Source organism: Gymnoscopelus microlampas (genome assembly GCF_963454915.1).
Source record: "Gymnoscopelus microlampas genome assembly, chromosome: 21".
NCBI classification, from domain to species: Eukaryota; Metazoa; Chordata; class Actinopteri; order Myctophiformes; family Myctophidae; genus Gymnoscopelus; species Gymnoscopelus microlampas.
This window is the reverse complement of record NC_139958.1, coordinates 8,645,635-8,663,871: the sequence shown is the minus strand read 5'-3', so window position 1 is coordinate 8,663,871 and position 18,237 is coordinate 8,645,635. Positions and strand designations below refer to the sequence as shown.

The 18,237-nt window shown below is 39.8% G+C and overlaps 1 protein-coding gene across 1 annotated transcript; it reads left to right on the top strand.

Moving 5' to 3' along the window:
- Window positions 1-10,647: 10,647 nt before the first annotated feature.
- Window positions 10,648-17,094, top strand: LOC311037788 (putative global transcription activator SNF2L2; the record flags this gene model as incomplete). Its single annotated transcript, XM_084047078.1, has 6 exons — window positions 10,648-10,746; window positions 13,411-13,655; window positions 13,897-14,002; window positions 15,351-15,452; window positions 16,086-16,230; window positions 16,936-17,094. 6 exons carry the CDS (start codon window positions 10,648-10,650, stop codon window positions 17,064-17,066), a joined length of 828 nt encoding a protein of 275 aa, XP_083903204.1. The 3' UTR covers window positions 17,067-17,094.
- Window positions 17,095-18,237: the final 1,143 nt, after the last annotated feature.

Below are 18,237 nucleotides of genomic sequence, written 5' to 3'. Positions count from 1 at the left end.
CCGCTGAGGCTGCGTAATGCTATCAGTCAAAGATGTTTAATTTAGCAAGATACGCATTCTCCGGTTTACCTCCCGTTTCTACGTGGCGTTGGTGGACACGCCTTTTTAGGAGACCGGAAGCAAGTTGGAGTCCACCTACGTCACGCAGAAACGGGAGATAAACTGGAGAATGCGTATCTTGCTAAATTAAACATCTTTGACGATAGCATTACGCAGCCTCAGCGGGTTCAGCATGTTAACTGAGGCTAGTCGTTAGCCTGTTTTCAGTTTTCTTATCTACCATTTGCGGAATAGCTCGTCCCAAAAAAACACCCCTACAGTTTTGGCCATAATGAGGTTTCCGCCCGACAGACAATATATTTATATTTATATTGTACATGCAAAATTGCTGCTATACGAAAACGTATTGTTACTGCACTGTTTCTTATTTTTATTTTCATTTGTAATAAAATGTCACTGACATCACAAGGTATTCTTCATTTTACGTATGGTCCCAGTATATTATTAATTCATATCAGTCACTGTATTCCAGTGGGACATGGCAGCCTACTGTAAGTCTTAAACACATATATATAAAACAACCCTAACAGTGGGATAAAATCAATAGAGAGTAAGCACATGCGTCACTTTTCCACCGGGAGATCTGAAATACATTTTACACCCATATCCTGAGACAGATGTAGTGTCTGCTGATGGACACTAGATGGCGTCCAAACAGCAGTTTTTAGTCTTTTTAGTCAGTCTGTCCAAAAAGAGGGTTAAACACTCAATCAAACATACCCCAAACACACATACACGAAACTTCTTTTTAAAAGCTGTTTATTTAAGATGTGACGGATGTCAACACAACAATCTGAAGGGAACAACAAACGCTTCAGTTAAAATAAGGTGACCGTTATTTAAAATGATTAAGCAACAAAAACAGAACAATTGATGGAGTAATAACCAAGAATTAAACATGACTAAAATACAATAATTATGGGTCATCAACCATCTGTAATCACAAAGAGACACAAGACACAATTAAGGGAACATCTTTATGTATCAGCTAACAGTATGGAAACTGTATAAGGCTATAAATATGATTTGTAATCAAACTGAACAATTTATTCAGTTAAATACAAAAATGTACCAGTCTGGTATTCACACTGTCACAAAATAATATATTTAGAGATTAAGCATCATTAGAATAATCTCATTGCGTTTATATACAAATGATAAATTATCAATACAAATAATCAGTTGTATTCCCCTACATATTCATAATCACACAGGGAAATATGTTTGTCACAGTCAAGTCCTGACAGTAGTACTGTATATCTGTGCTGTCGGGCAGAAACCAGCTGTGTCCAAAATATTAAGTAATTGGTTCGACTCAAGACCCAATAGTCTTGAGTCGAACCAATTACTCCCGCGGAGACATCAAATTTCTCTTTTGGGCCTTGAGTCTTGGGACTCAAGGGCCAAAACTCAAGGCCCAAAAGAGAAATTTGATGTCTCGCTGGATCTAATTGGTTCGACTCAAGACTCTTTTGGGTCTTGAGTCTTGGGACTCAAGACTCAAATCCTGGAAATCAAATCCTGGAAGTGGCAAATCAGCATGTGTCTGTCTCCCTGGGGTCTAGTGCTGTAATAGGGATAGACTCCTGTGTTCTTGGCTGTTGCTGACAATAAGCCCACTTGTTAAGTGCATGAGCCAAATGGCTTTAATTAATTTGGTGGAATGACCCATCACTGTGATTTTTTTTTATTTTATATTTAATGATATGATATACTATATTTAATAAATACCCTTTGTTTTGCCGTTTTCAAAAAGTTTTTTTCACAGAATCAAACGTTTTATGGTCATGATTCACCAGGATCCTGGATAGCTTGATTCTAGGCTTAAATTAATTTATATAAATATCTTTGTAAAAGTCAATGGGAAAAATGCATTGAGTATTTACTTCGTGCACCAGGAAGTGGGCGGGAACTGCGACGCTCTATAGCTGAATGGTTAGAGAGCCTGCCTGTCAAGCCATAAATCCCAAGTTTGATCCCAGGCCTCAGCAATGTGTCAAAGTGTCCTTGAACAAGACACTTAAAATAATAGTTCACCCAAAAAATACTTATTTTCTATCAATTACACACTCCATGAAGCCTTGAATTCATGGAGACTGTTTTTGTTTTTGACACATTCCTGAGCACAGACTCAGACATATTGGTTGGATGCATGGCGCATATAATAGGCTATCGCATTGTAGATTAGTAGGCGATAATTCCAATATTCACTATACATTCCTCATGTTTAAGCCTAACTGAATTATATATTTATGAACTTATATATAAATTGTATATATTTTTGGACGACTTGTGCATTTAGGCAATACTTTGCCACGCTTTCTCCCTGGATCCATTTATTGCAGCCATGTTTCCTTTCAGTGATTACACCAGGAGAATACCAGGTTAACCACTTAAACCCTCGATATACACAGTGAAACGGACCTGAGTACAGTATATTACTGTACAGCAACTGTACTGTACTACACCAAATCTCTTTGTCAGAAATAGCTGATCTCCAAGCTCACAACGCGTCACATTTTGACGCGTCATGAGCTTGGACATCAGCTATTTCTGGCGAACGTTCCCGCCAGAACAGTGAAATTTGGGGTTGAATCGCTGAGTGGTCCGGCACTACGCTGTGCTCCTGGGCGATGGCCGCCAGCTCCTTCAGGAACTCGGCGTACAGGATGACAGCAAACACTCTGCTCCAGGCCGGGGGGGGGGGGATGGGCGGGCAGTGATGGGTGGGCAGGGGGGCAAGATGGAGCCATCCGCCGTGACGGTATGCCAGGCTCCGCTGTGAAGTCATCACCTAGAGACGACTGGAGCAGCTCTGTGTGAGAGAGAGAGAGAGAGAGAGAGAGAGAGAGAGAGAGAGAGAGGGGGAGAGAGAGAGAGAGAGAGAGAGAGAGAGAGAGAGAGAGAGAATGGGGGAGTTATTAAAAGTTGAAATGCTACGTTATAACTTTCTTCAACATGGTTAAATGAAAATGTATTTTAAGTTAACTAGCAGGGGTTCACAAAGTGGGGTCCAGGGACCCTCAGGGTTCCTTGAGGGGGCTACAATTAAAATGGACCCTTACATGTTTGTAACTTTTGGAGCGTACTAATACAACAAAATGGACCATTTGGTTCCATTTGTGCACTCTCAGAGTTATGGGGGTCTTTGAAATTAAAACGGCTGTGAACCACTGGTCTAGAGGGGTAGTCGACTTCATAGATCATGGTAATAAGTCTTAGACCTGAGGCCGATTCTAAAAATGCCTTCTAAATCCATTTCTGAAAAACCTGTGTGTGTGTGTGTGTGTGTGTGTGTGTGTGTGTGTGTGTGTGTGTGTGTGTGTGTGTGTGTGTGTGTGTGTGTGTGTGTGTGTGTACTGTATATATATACCTCTGATCTTCATGTGTTGGTCAGTAGGAACCTCCATGCCTGAGTAATGACAGCTGGCCATTCTGGTCTGCTGGACACATACTGTTCTATCTGCACACGCACTGAAACCAGCACCTACACACACACACACACACACACACACACACACACACACACACACACACACACACACACACACACACACACACACACACACACACACACACACACACACACACACACACACACACACACACACACACATTTTTTGTTTGTGCTTTATCCTTTAAAAAAAAAATAATACTTTTTTTTTCTGGCTTTTATGCCGTTATTTATAGCTTATAGTGGAGATGGACAGGAAACAGGGAGAGAGAAAGGGAGAGACATGCAGTAAAGATCGCCGGGAACGGGACTCGAACCCGCTATGCACTGTCAGGCTACATTGGAGCCTAAGTGCCAAAGTGTTTTATCCTTTTGACCGATAATTATTGTACAAATATATCTTCATGTATGTGCGTTTTTTCCTATAAAAACATCAATCAATCAATCAATCAATGTCTGAGTGTTTACCTTGTATAATGTGCAGTGATGTTGAGCTGGTAGTGTTTGTGTGTGTGGTTTACCTGGTACAGTGTGCGTATGTTGAGCTGGTATTGTGCCTGTGTGTTGAGCAGGAAGTCTTTGAGCAGAAGTTGCGGGTACGACGCCAGCTGAGCCAGCAGGCCGGTGAGCAGCAGGTTGACAGAGATGGAGTTCTCTAGAAGGTTCTCCAGACGAGATTCTGTAAACAAATATCCCTTCCCAGAAACTAATAACCACATAAACATTAGCACAGGAGCTTGTGTTTTAGTCTTTAAAGCACCTCATAAACATAAGACGTCATTAATTAAGTAATCAAGCGTAATCCTTCGCAAAATGGCCCCCGTTCACCCCCAGACCAGGCCCTTCTAGGAACATGGCCCAGTTCCCTTCTAGCTCTGTTTGACTACAAGGACTAAGCAAACCATGTCCTGTTGTTTTAACATGCGTGGGTGTGAGAGAGATAAACACAACCAACCTGTTAATGGAACTCCAACCTTCCTCTCTTGCTCCTCTCTCTCGATCTCCACCTCCTCCTGTTCCCATCCGTCAAAGTCCACTTCCTGCTCTAGCCCCTCCTCTTCCTGTTTCTCTATCAGCGCTCGCACTATATACAATACTTAATAGACCAGAGAGAGTATGAACTATGGTGTAGCAGTGGTTAAGATACAGGCCTTGCATACAGAAGATCATGAGTTCAAATGCTGCAGGGACATCTTTCCAACATTTACCTGGGGCTTTTACCTGGCAATGGCAGTGGACATTTAAACTGGGAAAGAGTGCAAACTTTGGCAGGCTACTACTGTAGATCTATAAACCCCATTCAAACTTTAAAATGTTCATCTCAATGTGGACATGTTTGCCTGAAAAGGAATCTTTGAAATGTTTCATGGTTTTAGAGACATACTCCTTTAAGTTCAGAAATGTATAATGGCGGTCGATAGAAGATTTTGACATCTAAAAAAAACACAAAAAATACTTTCACCTAGAGACTCCATTCACACTTTTTTAAATTCAGCTTAATGTGGACACACATGCGTGAACTTTTTACTTTGAAATGTTTTGTAGTTTTTGAGATATTTAACTTTTAAAACTTACATCTTAAAACTTTGGCAACTCGCTGTTCCTTCATACTTTAACCTATAAACTTGATTCACAATTTAGAAATTCCACCTTACTGTGGACATGCATGGTTGAGACCTTTACTTTGAAATAATGTGTAGTTTTTGAAATATCTAACTTTAAGCGCCCAATGCAATGTCAATGGCCATTATAAGGAGGAAAGAAGTTAGTAAACCAGCTCTGATGCTGATTTGCCTGTGCTGGGAGTCGATCCCATGACCTTCTGGTCTGGAGTCAAGAGCTCTTCCGACTGCATGCACAGCAACATCCTATGCCTATGCTTGAACCACAATGAAATTAAAACATGCAGTCAGCATGTGGTGAATATTCTGTGTTGCTCAGTATGCAACCATCTTTCACATGAACAGCTTTGTCGCTGTCTATATCAGTCTAAAGCCCATTACAGTGTCAAAGACAGCCCAAAGTGCTACTACATCTTCAAATATCTCCCCTGTTCAAGGGAGGGGCTATATACAGTATAGTGGTTTGGCCTTAGGTGTCCCTTACCATGCTGGAGACTGGGGTTCAAATCCCGACCGGTACATTCAGAAATTTCCAAAAAGTGCCTATCTACAATCTGCACTGTATGTAGGCTATGTTATTAGACACTAAGCTATCCATGTCTTTAAGTCTTTAAGCCCTAGGAGTCTCAACAGTTATAAGTGACTACTGTTCAATCTGGCTGAAGAGGCAATTCATTGACCACAGTTTTGCACAACTTTAACATCCCAGATCGATCGAAATATTTACCCACTGTGCCGACTAATACGCCATGACATAGGAGGATATAGCCCTGGGATTACCTGTGACTCCATCTTTACCACTAAAGATGTAATCACAGGTAATCACAGGGCTATCTGCTTGATATATTCTAATAAAAAGTGCATTCAGGTATTATGAATCAATTAATTGAGTGCTAACATTTAATGTAAACATACGTTTCAGGCAATTTAGAGTTGATTGGTAGTACTTTGTAGTGACTTTTTTGGTCCCTAACACCACAAATGGTTTACATACTCTTTACGAATGTCTTACGCTTCATTTGCTTAACATGAATGATAATTCTAGTAATTGTTTGGTGTCTGCATTCATTAAAAGCCAGGTAGTTTGCAACAGGTAAGGAGAAAGTCCACATTAACAGACAGTCATAAATGATGAACTGTCTTCACTTTACTGTAGGGCACATAACATGTACAAAGGATTTATAGATATTTTAGGAATGTTTTACAAAGCATGTTAAACATGAACAAACACATTAACAGACAGTTGTAAATGATGAACTGTCTTCACTTTACTATAGGGCACATAATAACATGTACTAAGGATTTATAGATACTTTAGGAATGTTTAACAAAGCATATGTTAAACATGAACAAGCTACCAATAGCTTGTATATATTATGTAACATCAGTTACAAATGATTTAATAATCATTTACAGATGTATTATACATGGCTTATTCATGAATAGTTACTAATACCTTTATAGATGATTTGTAACCGTAGTTATAAAGGTTTTAGTAATCATTTACGAATGTCAATAAACAGGTTGTTAATGATTTGTTAATAGTCTACAAACTGCTTATAAACGTTTATAAATGCTTTAGAATGGGTCGTTACAAATGATTTAATAATCTTTTACAGATGTATATAAATGGCTTATTCATGAATAGTTCACTACTTACTAATACTTTACAAATGATTTGTAACTGTAGTTATAAAAGTTTTAGTAATCATTTACAAATGTCAACAAACTGGTTGTTAATGATTTGTTAATAGTCTACAAACTACTTATAAACGTTTATAAATGCTTTATAACGGGTCATTATTGTAAAGTGCTACCTTGTATTTTTATATGGCATCAACATCAGCTATATTGCCACTAATAAACTCTCAGTCAAACTCTCAGAGTACTTTTGAAGCATTCTTTTGTATATTAGCCTTCAGTTAGATAAAGTTGAAGGAGGACTGGGATATGAACATGTGCTGAGTGTCTGATAATTAGACCACTACACCGTCATCCTAGTGACTTAGGGATTACACAAATTGAATCCAACACTTACATTTCATGTATTTGTTTTGCAACAAACACCAATCAAAAAGCCCAGAAGTACCATTTAAGTTTTTATTTTCCTCCCAAAATCTCCAAAAGCCAGTTTTGTGCGACTATTATCTATAGTGGAAGGCCTAGAATAAACTAAAAAACTAAACTTAAAAAAAGACAAGATGAAAATGAACTTGAAGGCAAAATGAGGACAATAACAACCCAACCGACAAGAAACTGTCACAGGCTAAAAACCCTTACATGAATGGCCCTGGCAGCTCTCCCAGGCTGTTACCTGCTTGTTGCCCAAGACAAATTTACAATTTCTGTACTCTGCAGTATCCCTTTTATACTAGGCGAGACCATACCAAGAACACAGATCAATTAGTAATTGGCAACCACTTAACTCAAATAAGGCTAACCATGGCCCATGATTTGACTTACACTATTTTACTAAACAAATTCCAGATACATACTTTCAGGCACCACATCATCAAGATAAGAGAACATAACATAAGAGCTCTTGAACGTTAAACAAACACCCCTCCTGCTCTATAGCACCTGGTACCTTCCCCCACTCTATCAAGAGGATCACCAGTACTGCAGGAGAGACAGGCGCCAATCAATCTTGATGAACTTAAACACCATTTACTATATTTAGAAATGCAGTTTAAACCCATGCATAGTCAGATTGTTCTCACTGCATCTCTCACTCATATTTGGTCATTTATCATTTGTTACAGTTTGTCAGAAACTTAACTGTCATTGTCTACGCCAGAGATGGGCAGTATTTGAAATACGCATATCAAATACCTTTTTTGTATTTTGCATTTGACTGGGACAGAAAAAAATTAGATGTAATTTGTATCAAGATATTTTCAGTATCCTTGGGTCAGTACCCTGGTGTCATTATCCTGGTGTCAGTATCCTGGTGTCAGTACCCTTGTGTCAGTTTCCTGGTGTCAGTATCCTGGCGTCAGTACCCTGGTCAGTATCCTGGTGTCAGTACCCTGGTGTCAGTATCCTGATGTCAGTACCCTTGTGTCAGTTTCCTGGTGTCAGTATCCTGGCGTCAGTACCCTGGTCAGTATCCTGGTGTCAGTACCCTGGTGTCAGTATCCTGATGTCAGTACCCTGGTCAGTATCCTGGTGTCAGTATCCTGGTGTCAGTATCCTTATGTCAATATCCTGGTGTCAGTACCCTGGTCAGTACCCTGGTGTCAGTATCCTGATGTCAGTACCCTGGTCAGTATCCTGGTGTCAGTACCCTGGTGTCAGTATCCTGATGTCAGTACCCTGGTCAGTATCCTGAAAAAAAAGTGGTTAATTCATATTGTGCCTTTTTCCCTTCCTAGAAATGTAGTCGAGTCAAAATACAACATTTGTCTTTGAAATGTAGTGAAGTGAAAGTCACAAGTTTTTACAAATACAAATACTCATGTAATTTTATTATTGAGTTTACAGGACCACTATGCGCCACAGTGTGTTTGCGTGCAGCAGTGGGAGCCTGTGCATCGAGTAACACTGTATATCCTGCTGTGTGTCGCCTCTGAGCACCAGCAATAAAATACAATGTCATATGAGGTCCACCATCACTATTTGCTGTTGCTATGGTAACAGCCAGCAGTTGAAAGTGTTTTTTGTTGGGGAGATGGAAATAAAATGATGTCTCACTGGGGTGAACCAACCCAAACTGCATTCAACAAAACACACTGGCCTACAATGATTAACCCCTTAAGCCCCGTTTCAAAAACATCAACAACAAAAAAAAGTCAATCTACAAGCTCACAACACCATTACATTGTGACATGTTGTGAGCTTATATATTTGCTATTTTTTTTTAAACATTTTGAAAAAAATCGACATAAAAAGAAAAAATTGCCCATGGTGACATGCCCAAAATTGGGATGGCAGAATTTCACTGATTTATTGATTGACTGAATACTTTATTTAAAAGATTGTTAATGACACAGGTACTACAGTCAAAGGCTATGCTAAAAGAATAACACAAAAATCCCCAGGGGGCTTGTTTCCAGATTGAAAGAGTCTAAAATAGATACATCACGTCTTCTTTAGTTATTGATCTCTGTCATCTTGAAAAGTTGAGAGGGCCTGATGTTTTCATTAACAGCAGTAATTTTAACTTGAATAGTCACACACGATGTATGCATGTACTCTAGATATATTTGGACAGAAATGAACCATGCAACTAAGACCACACATCTCATAAGTAATGCATATAATGTTATAGCCTACATTAAAACCAGCCTAAGCCTGCAATAGAAATGCTAATAGAGGAGAATAAATTCAAAGTACTCTAATAGCGGTCAATTATTTTAGTTTGGGTTTTATATATGTTTTTGTTTTACAGTAGTCTATGCCACTTCACCATCGCTCTACATTCATTGTTGACATTTTTTTTTGTTTAAAACATCTATCCCATAAAAAAGAGTTGTGTGTTTGCTGCTGCTTAGGCCTAGACTACTTCAAAACACTAAACTTTGCAATTTTATTATTAGAAGGGTTGGCTTAGTGTGCAAGAAGCTGAAAAGCCATTCGTTATTTAGAAAGTGATACTGTATAGTGTATATATTAGGCTACAGTATACAGTACTGCTGGCAAATAGTAACCTTACAGTTAGAATAAAAGCATTTTGCCCAATTGACCTTCTATGTTCCCTGGGTATGTTCCCCTCTTACCTAATCCTAAACCCTAACCCTAAACCCTAACGTACCCTACGTAAGTGGGGAACATAGAACTCGGGGAACATAGAGCCTGGGGAACATAGGAATGACCCCAGGAAGGTAGCCTATACTGTAATTCACAAGCAGAGCATGCAGGGAAATGTCAGCAGCACCTTTTTAGGCTATTTTCCTTGAAAACTTGAACAATAGCCTTCTAAAACGTTCAGACTTCAATAGCATGTCCACATAAACCATATTATTATATTATCAGATCATATGATTATATTATCATCTCATATTATCATATCATATTATTATTATCATATCATCCTATTATTATCATATTATCATCACTGCAGGCTTATAGCTATATCTCATGTCCTTAATGGGTCCATGCACATGGGTCATCGACACAGACTGCCATGCACCCCTATATATAGCTCCTATGAAAAAGAGAAAACGAAAAAAAGCAGACCTGATAACTTTAACAGCAGGGTAGGGGGAAAAAAAATAAAAAAGCTGGGTCTATAGCGACAGTCGATATTAAAAACATGCAGAGGCTGATAAGCTCTGGGCCTTCGACTGTCGGCAGAGATGCTGCATATGTGGACAGACAGCTGCAGTCGGGAGAAGATGGGTATGACATTTGTATTTCCCCCCCAGCCAGCCAGCAGCCCATTGATTTGTATATGAAAACATAGCGCTTTTATCCCCCCTCCCCCCTCTCTCTCCCTCCCCCCCTCTCCATCTCTCCCTCTCTCTCTCTCTCTCTCTCTCCTGGGCTCTCTTGCTTTCCACTGATCAGCTGATGAAGAGACTAGCCGCTCGCCGCTATGCTGGTTTGCTAATTCTCTCCCCCCCAGCAGCTGCAACCGAGCCCGACAACCAGCCTGCGGATTGCAGTCAGGTAAAAAAAAAAAAAATCCTCTTCTCTTGCTGGTGGGTCTGTTTTTTTTGTTTTTTTCTTAACCTCAGGATTCAGCCAGGCTACATTGCGTAGGCGCAGAGGAAGAGATGGGAAAATCTGTGTGCAGAGGGAAAGACAGCCAGTGTGCGCCTGTAAGTGTATTGGGGTCTATGTGTGTGTGTTTGTGTATGAGAGAGGGAGAGAGAGAGAGGAGGGAGAGAGAGAGAGAGAGAGAGAGAGAGAGAGAGAGAGAGGGGAGAGGAGGGAGAGTGTGTGTAGGTGTGTGCTGTACAAGATGAGAGGGAATCTGCCACATGAGTCAGAGAAGAGGCAGGCTTGTTAGGAGATGGCACAGACATGGTTGGGGCATCATCACACACACACACACACACACACACACACACACACACACACACACACACACACACACACACACACACACACACACACACACACACACACACACACACACACACACACACACACTGTAGTGCACAGTCTACTCACACAGGCTTTGTGGATCCCTCTGTGTTCCACTGACTGGAATGATTGCAGCTCTTTAGAGAGAGAGAGAAGCAGGGCTTATAAAGCCTTTATGATGATGACCGATAACACAGCAGGATATTTTGTTACCTCGGTTCATTTCTACCTGAACTCAGTATAGCCTATACTCTCTCATGTGCTTTGGTTTTGGTGGGAGCATATATCTGTGTGTACATCAGTCCTTATATAATGGAAATTGGGATTCTTGTGTGTGCTATTAATTATGATTCAGATGATTTGCTCAACTGGCAAGTGTGTGTGTGTGTGTGTGTGTGTGTGTGTGTGTGTGTGTGTGTGTGTGTGTGTGTGTGTGTGTGTGTGTGTGTGTGTGTGTGTGTGTGTGTGTGTGAGTGTGTGTGTGTGTGTGTGTGTGTGTGTGCGCGCAGTGCATGCGTGCGTGCGTGTGCGTGCAATGCATGCGTGTGTGCGTGCAATACATGCACGTGTGTGTGCATGTACTCACATCTGGAAATGGACTGCACTATACATGTGTGTTTCCATGTGCATGTATTTGTGAGAGTTTGGACAGAACTGAATGTGAAATATGTAGCATTAATGCATGCATGCCTCCATGCATCTTTTGTGCTGCTGGGCTTTGTGCTAAAGTGATCCACACATCAATATTCTGTTCAGATTGGCCAGGCTGCTCTTTGCCTTCTCTGTTGTGACTGTTCAAACATTTCAGTCCTTCTGCATGGGACTTGCTTTTATTGCCGTTGCTGCACCTGCTGCATACAGACATGCAGTAGTGCTAATGTCACTCTGGGATTTATACTAATGTAACCAAATTGGTTACGTTAGATTTCTGAATGAGATTCTCAGAGTAACAAATAGTTAAATTAACATTGATCATTTTACTGTATGTGGCCATTGTCTTTGCGTAAAATACAGTGGTTGCAGAGATTAAAAGAACGCACACAAACACCCCCTACAAATATTCATATCAGTCCCATTTGTACATTCTCACAGTTACACATGATTGAATTATCATTGATCATTTTACTCTTTACTAGCATATTTTGTAGTAATTTACATCCCCCCTACAAGTATTGAAATGGTTAGTCCCGCAAATATGCAACTGTATGACACACACACACACACACACACACACACACACACACACACACACACACACACACACACACACACACACACACACACACACACACACACACACACACACACACACACACACACACACACACACACACACACACCACCAAAAATATACAAAGAGGACATTAAATTGTATCAATAGTGCAAACTAAATTATGTACATTTTATGTTCACAACCTTTTTACAATAATATTTTATGTCAAGGTCAACAGGTTATTAAATAAATGAATAAAGAAAGAAAGAAAGAAAGAAAGAAAGAAAGAAAGAAAGAAAGAAAGAAAGAAAGAAAGAAAGAAAGGAATAACAGACATTTGCAGTACAGCAGAAGTGTTAGAGTCCATGGGAAGTTCACTGTAATTAAATTGATAAATAATCTCTGTATTGGTTCAATTTCAAAATGTATCCCAAAACTCTGGACTGCATTGTCAATTAAAGTCTGAAACCTTTTTTCCCTAGTCTTGCTCACTGTCTCATTCTAGATGCGTTTCAACTTATGGCTGTTTGTGGACATAGTACTTTCTTTGACATGAGTATGAAGCAGTTTGTTCAGAGCTTGTCTACCGTCAGGTGAAATTGATACAAATTACTCACAATTGACTGTCACAGTAAAATAATGCTCATACTGTAAAATGCTGTACATTCTTAACCCCATTTCCATGATTAACTTACTAAATTATTCTTTCATCTCTTATTCTGTGATCATATAATCTGAATAAAGGTGGTATCACTATTTGGGCCATTCCATTATAGTAAAAAAATGATATATATTTTTTAATTACTCCATTTTTTAATTGTTCAAATATAGCAATGCATTGTGAGCTTGTAGTAGATCGGCTATTTTCGGCGAAGAAATTTCATGAAGAGGGGGAAAAGGAGCCGACCTACTGTAGTATAAAGTCCTGGGGGACCTTGGGTTTAAGTGGTGGAATAATGTTTCACACTCGTCACTACCTGGCACTATAAATTGCTTTTGAGTTTGTTACCAGCCACTTCCTCTTCCTGCAGCCAGAGGCAGAAGAGAGCAGTGCCTTGGAGGACATGGAAGAGGACATCAGTTTGAAGAAGCGTAAAGGTGTTCAGAACGTAGACAGAGAGCTCCAGACTGGCCAGGATGCTACTGCTGCTGCTGCTGGGGAGAAGGTGAAGAGGAAGCGGGGTAGACCTCCTGCTGAAAAACTACCCCCAAACCCCCCCGAACTCACCAAACAACTCAACACACTGGTGGACATGGTCATCAACTATAAGGATGGGTGAGAAGATGGAGCTCTTTTGGCTAAGTTACATATATAGACCACTGGTTTTAAAACGTATTCCTGTTTTTAGGGTACAGAACTTTTATTTGGAAATGAGTGAGCACAAAGTACTGATATAGTACATTTAAAAATAATGCGACTAAATGGGGATAAAAAGTGGTAAAAATGATTGGGTACTCTAAAAAATGTACTCTATACATTTTGGATTAAATAATGCCTCCATGTTTCATGCCTCCAGGTTGGGTCGACAGATCAGTAAAGGATTCGTCCAGCTTCCATCTAAGAAGGAAGTTCCTGAATATTATGAGCTGATTAGAAAACCTGTGGACTTCAGGAGAATCAGGGTATGTGTGCACTTGAAGTTTGTATCAGAGCTCTTCATGGGTCCACAATGACAGAGCCGAACCATAATGGAGCCAATTAAATTCATTCAGAGATCTGAATGGTTCCAATATTACATAACCGACCCCGAGGGTTAGGTATTACATGGACCTGACAAACCTAATAATTACAATTGCTATTTAAATGCTGCTCTACCGATACTGTATAGATGCCAGCAGGCTACTCCATAATAAACATATAGCCCATGCTGTCATGAATGCACTGTAGCAGTGTCTTTCTTTTTCTTCTTCTTTTAGAATAAAATACGCTATCCATTGTGCTATTTGACTATCCTTCTTTGTCCTAGTAGACTGCTCAACAATTCAGAGACCAGATTGGTCCAAAGATTTGTAGCCTATACTTAAAAGACAAAGAAAAATGACTAGCTAAGGACTGTATGACAACCCATTTCTATTTTACAACACTTCCATAGTAAAGTAATGTGTTATGTTCATAGATTTACATTCTTTGGACAATACTTCGCACTTTCCTTGCTGCCAGTGCCACTGGCTGCTGTTTTCTTTGGCCTTAACACAAAACATGCCTTTCTCACCTAGACATGCAGGTAGGTGCTGACCTACGGTATATCCCCCAGTTCCTTGCATCATACCCCAAAGTTCATTACAACTATAAGCTTCTTTTTCTGTAAACTTTCAACTAAATATACCCCTTTATTTTATTCCGCAAGTCCTGAACACAAATCAGCTGTGCCCATAAAAATAAAAATAAACTACCACTAATAATAATTGTGTGCCCTTTAGTTGTTGTTGTGGTATTTCCCAAGTAGGTTTGTACAGTACCTAGAATTTGTCCACCGTATTTACCCATATTTCACCAATTAGGTTTCCACATGCAGTACGTAGAATTTGTCCGCTGTATTCACCCATACTAACGATTAGAAGCAGTAGGTGCTATTAATACATGTACCCATCCTAACTATTAGGAGCAGTGGGGGCTGTTAATACAGCGCCTGGGGAGCAGACAGTTAGGGGTTAAGTGTCTTGCTCAGAGACACTTCCGACACGATGGGCAATCTGAGGGTCAGACCGACAACCTTCCGATTTCCAGACGGCCTCTCTACTCACTCAGCTACGCCCGCCATTATGTTTACAGTTGCAGGTTTTATTGACCAGGTAATATTGATATCACATAAAAACACCCTAAAAACTATCTTTTTTGCAATCCGGGTGTCAAACACAACAGGTGCTTAAATGTATTTAAGTGTATTTAAGTGTATTAATAGTTTGATAATTAGTCTGTATGATTGATGCATGCCTTAACGTGATGACAGTGACCGTCTTTGTTTCACAGGAACGTGTTCGTAATCACAAGTACAGAAGTGTGGGCGACCTGGAAAAGGATATCATTCTTCTATGTCACAATGCTCAGACGTATAACTTGGAGGGATCTCAGGTAAGCAAAAATGGCACTAGGGATGGGACGATAATTGTTATCGTTTATAGTGAGAGATTTTAATTTATCGTGAAATTGTCCTCCGTCATACACTAGGATGAAGCTTTTGTTAGCTGCAAATTCAGTACCACTTAAACCCTCTACACTTGATAAAACGGACCTGTAAGAGCGCATTTGGTACGCTCTTATTTCACTCTACATAAAAAAAATAGCAGATCTACAAGCATCCCCAGAATAGGGATGCTGGGGGTTCCAGTGGTTAACAAAAGTGCCATTTTAAGTTTTAAGCATAATTTGATTATTGCGATAATATCGTTGATTGCAATTCTTTTTGACACAATAATCGTGATGTGTATTTTTCATATCACTCCATCCCTAAATGGCACCACTTTTCAAAAAGGTTGGACTTTAAAATATCATTTATAAAGATGTATAAAGAAAAACCCACTTCAATTTAGTTTGCATATGTGTCTCTCTCTCTGTGTGCGTGTGTGTGTGTGTGTGTGTGTGTGTGTGTGTGTGTGTGTGTGTGTGTGTGTGTGTGTGTGTGTGTGTGTGCGCGCACGTGCGTGCATGTGTGTGCACGGGCGTGCACGGTCGTGCGTGTGTGTGTGTGTGTGTGTGGCACTTCAGATCTATGAAGATTCAATTGTCATTAAGTCTGTTTTTGAGAGCGCAAGGCAGAGAATTGTCACAGACGAGGCAGAGAAATCAGCAGTTACTCCCAGTCACAGTAACAACAGCGGGGGAAGTGAAAACCAGTTTATTCCATCAGCAGGTATAGAAATTAAAGATTCATTTTGCTAATCCGTTAAGATCTGAGGCCGATTCTACAAAATGATGTCTAAATCAGTAGTTCTCGAACCTTTTTGATATGCCCCAAAATGATATGTAATTGGCTGTGGTCATTTTAGATTTAAGTGTACAAGCACACAGCACTGTATGATGTGACGCGCTGTGAGCTTGTATATCAGCTATTTTTGAATAGCCAACACCTAAATCTAAAATGACACGAGATGAGATGCTTTCCTGGTTTTTGGCAAATATCCAACTAGAAATAAAAAACACAGGAACCTCAAATCTGGAAAGATAACATGATATAGACCAAATCATGATGACATCACCACAACCAAGAATGTATTTCCGGATAGATAACGCCGGCAGTGTCGCATTGGAGCAGAATGTATTCATTAAGAGGATTTCTGGAAGAACACTTATGTTATTGTTACTGACTATCAAAAATATACTTACTTTACTGTTCTAAATCCACATAGCATACTAGACATAGCTAATGTTTTGGACACTTTATTTTATATTATATAAATATCCATAGACATTCTACCCGGAAATACCGCCCTACAAGTTTGTTTACAAACATTCTGATCTGGTCTAGTGCACTATAAAAATGTAGGCTCTTTGTCATCAAATGGACTTAAAAAAAATCTATTGTATGTAATTTAAATCCATCTACTTTTTCAACCAGTGAAAACATCACCAATACGTCGGAAGACGGGCAAGAAGAGAGAACGAAACAGAAACACCAGGGTGAAGAGACTCCACAGCGACAGCGATGAGGACCTTGATGATCTAGAAGATAATACCACAATACCATAATACTATGAGACATCAAGCCTGGACTGAAGACAACACCACACTACCATAGAACATAAAACATGAACTTGAACGGTCCTCATCCTTATTCACGTCTACTCTTTACAACATTGTTTTCAGTTTATTAATTTGCTAAGCATTATGAAAGGTATTTGATATTTAAATAGGAAGTGCTGCTTAGAGAAGGGTACTTAACCACATGAACCTTAGTGTCCCTATTCTGTCCATGTCATAATAGGCAAGCATTCTGCAAAATAATAGCCAATCTACAAGCTCACAATGCGGCGCGTTGTGAGCTTGTAGAGATTTGGTGTAGAGGGGAAAAAACAGGGGACCAAGTACAGGTCCCTGCGGGACCCCGGTCAACAAAGTATATGGGGTTTAAGTGGTTAAAAAACAATGCTATTTCACATAATTCATAATCTCTTGCATCTCTCGCAGCACACAATGCTGTTGAGTTAGCCTCTAACATAATCTGTTCATGGTTTTACCTGCCGTGGTTCCCTGTGATTGATTCAGTAGATGTTCTTACAACAACTGTTTTTAATGTATTTGACTGTATGAAATGCCTTCATATGTCTTGGAGCATGAATTATCCCTCCTGAAGCTGGTTTTTAGAGACCAGTGATGATACTTATGTGTTCAAGGCTGGAGATGAAGCACACAGCTGGGATTTTTTTTAACAATCATTGGAATAATGGACACTAGTTTGCTCAAAAACGGAATGTGCTTTTAAAGGGATTGAGTCTTTGATACAAAAAACAAAGAAACATCAGAAGTCTGGATAAGTCAGACAAATGTTTGTTTTCTGATACTGGCCAGCATCTGTCTGGCTATGTTAAAAGGTACCCAAGATGAACATTTGTACCAACATGAATTGTGTTACACTCACTTGGCAATCTGTGTGGACAGCGCAAGGCAACTAAAAACAAGACTGCGGCACGTGAAGAAGAATGTGTTGTTTTCTGGAAATGATGGAATGTATTGTTGAGACAATCTCTTGAGAGAAATGGTGTGCAAGTTCCTTGGGAGACGGATGTTTGCCCTAGAAAAGATAACATGAATGTATTCACACAGATTTAGGCCGGATTTAGCTCAGAAGTTGTTGTATGCTGCACAGAGAATCTGTGCAAATATTAGGTTCATTATAGCTAACTGTTAATATTCACCACTG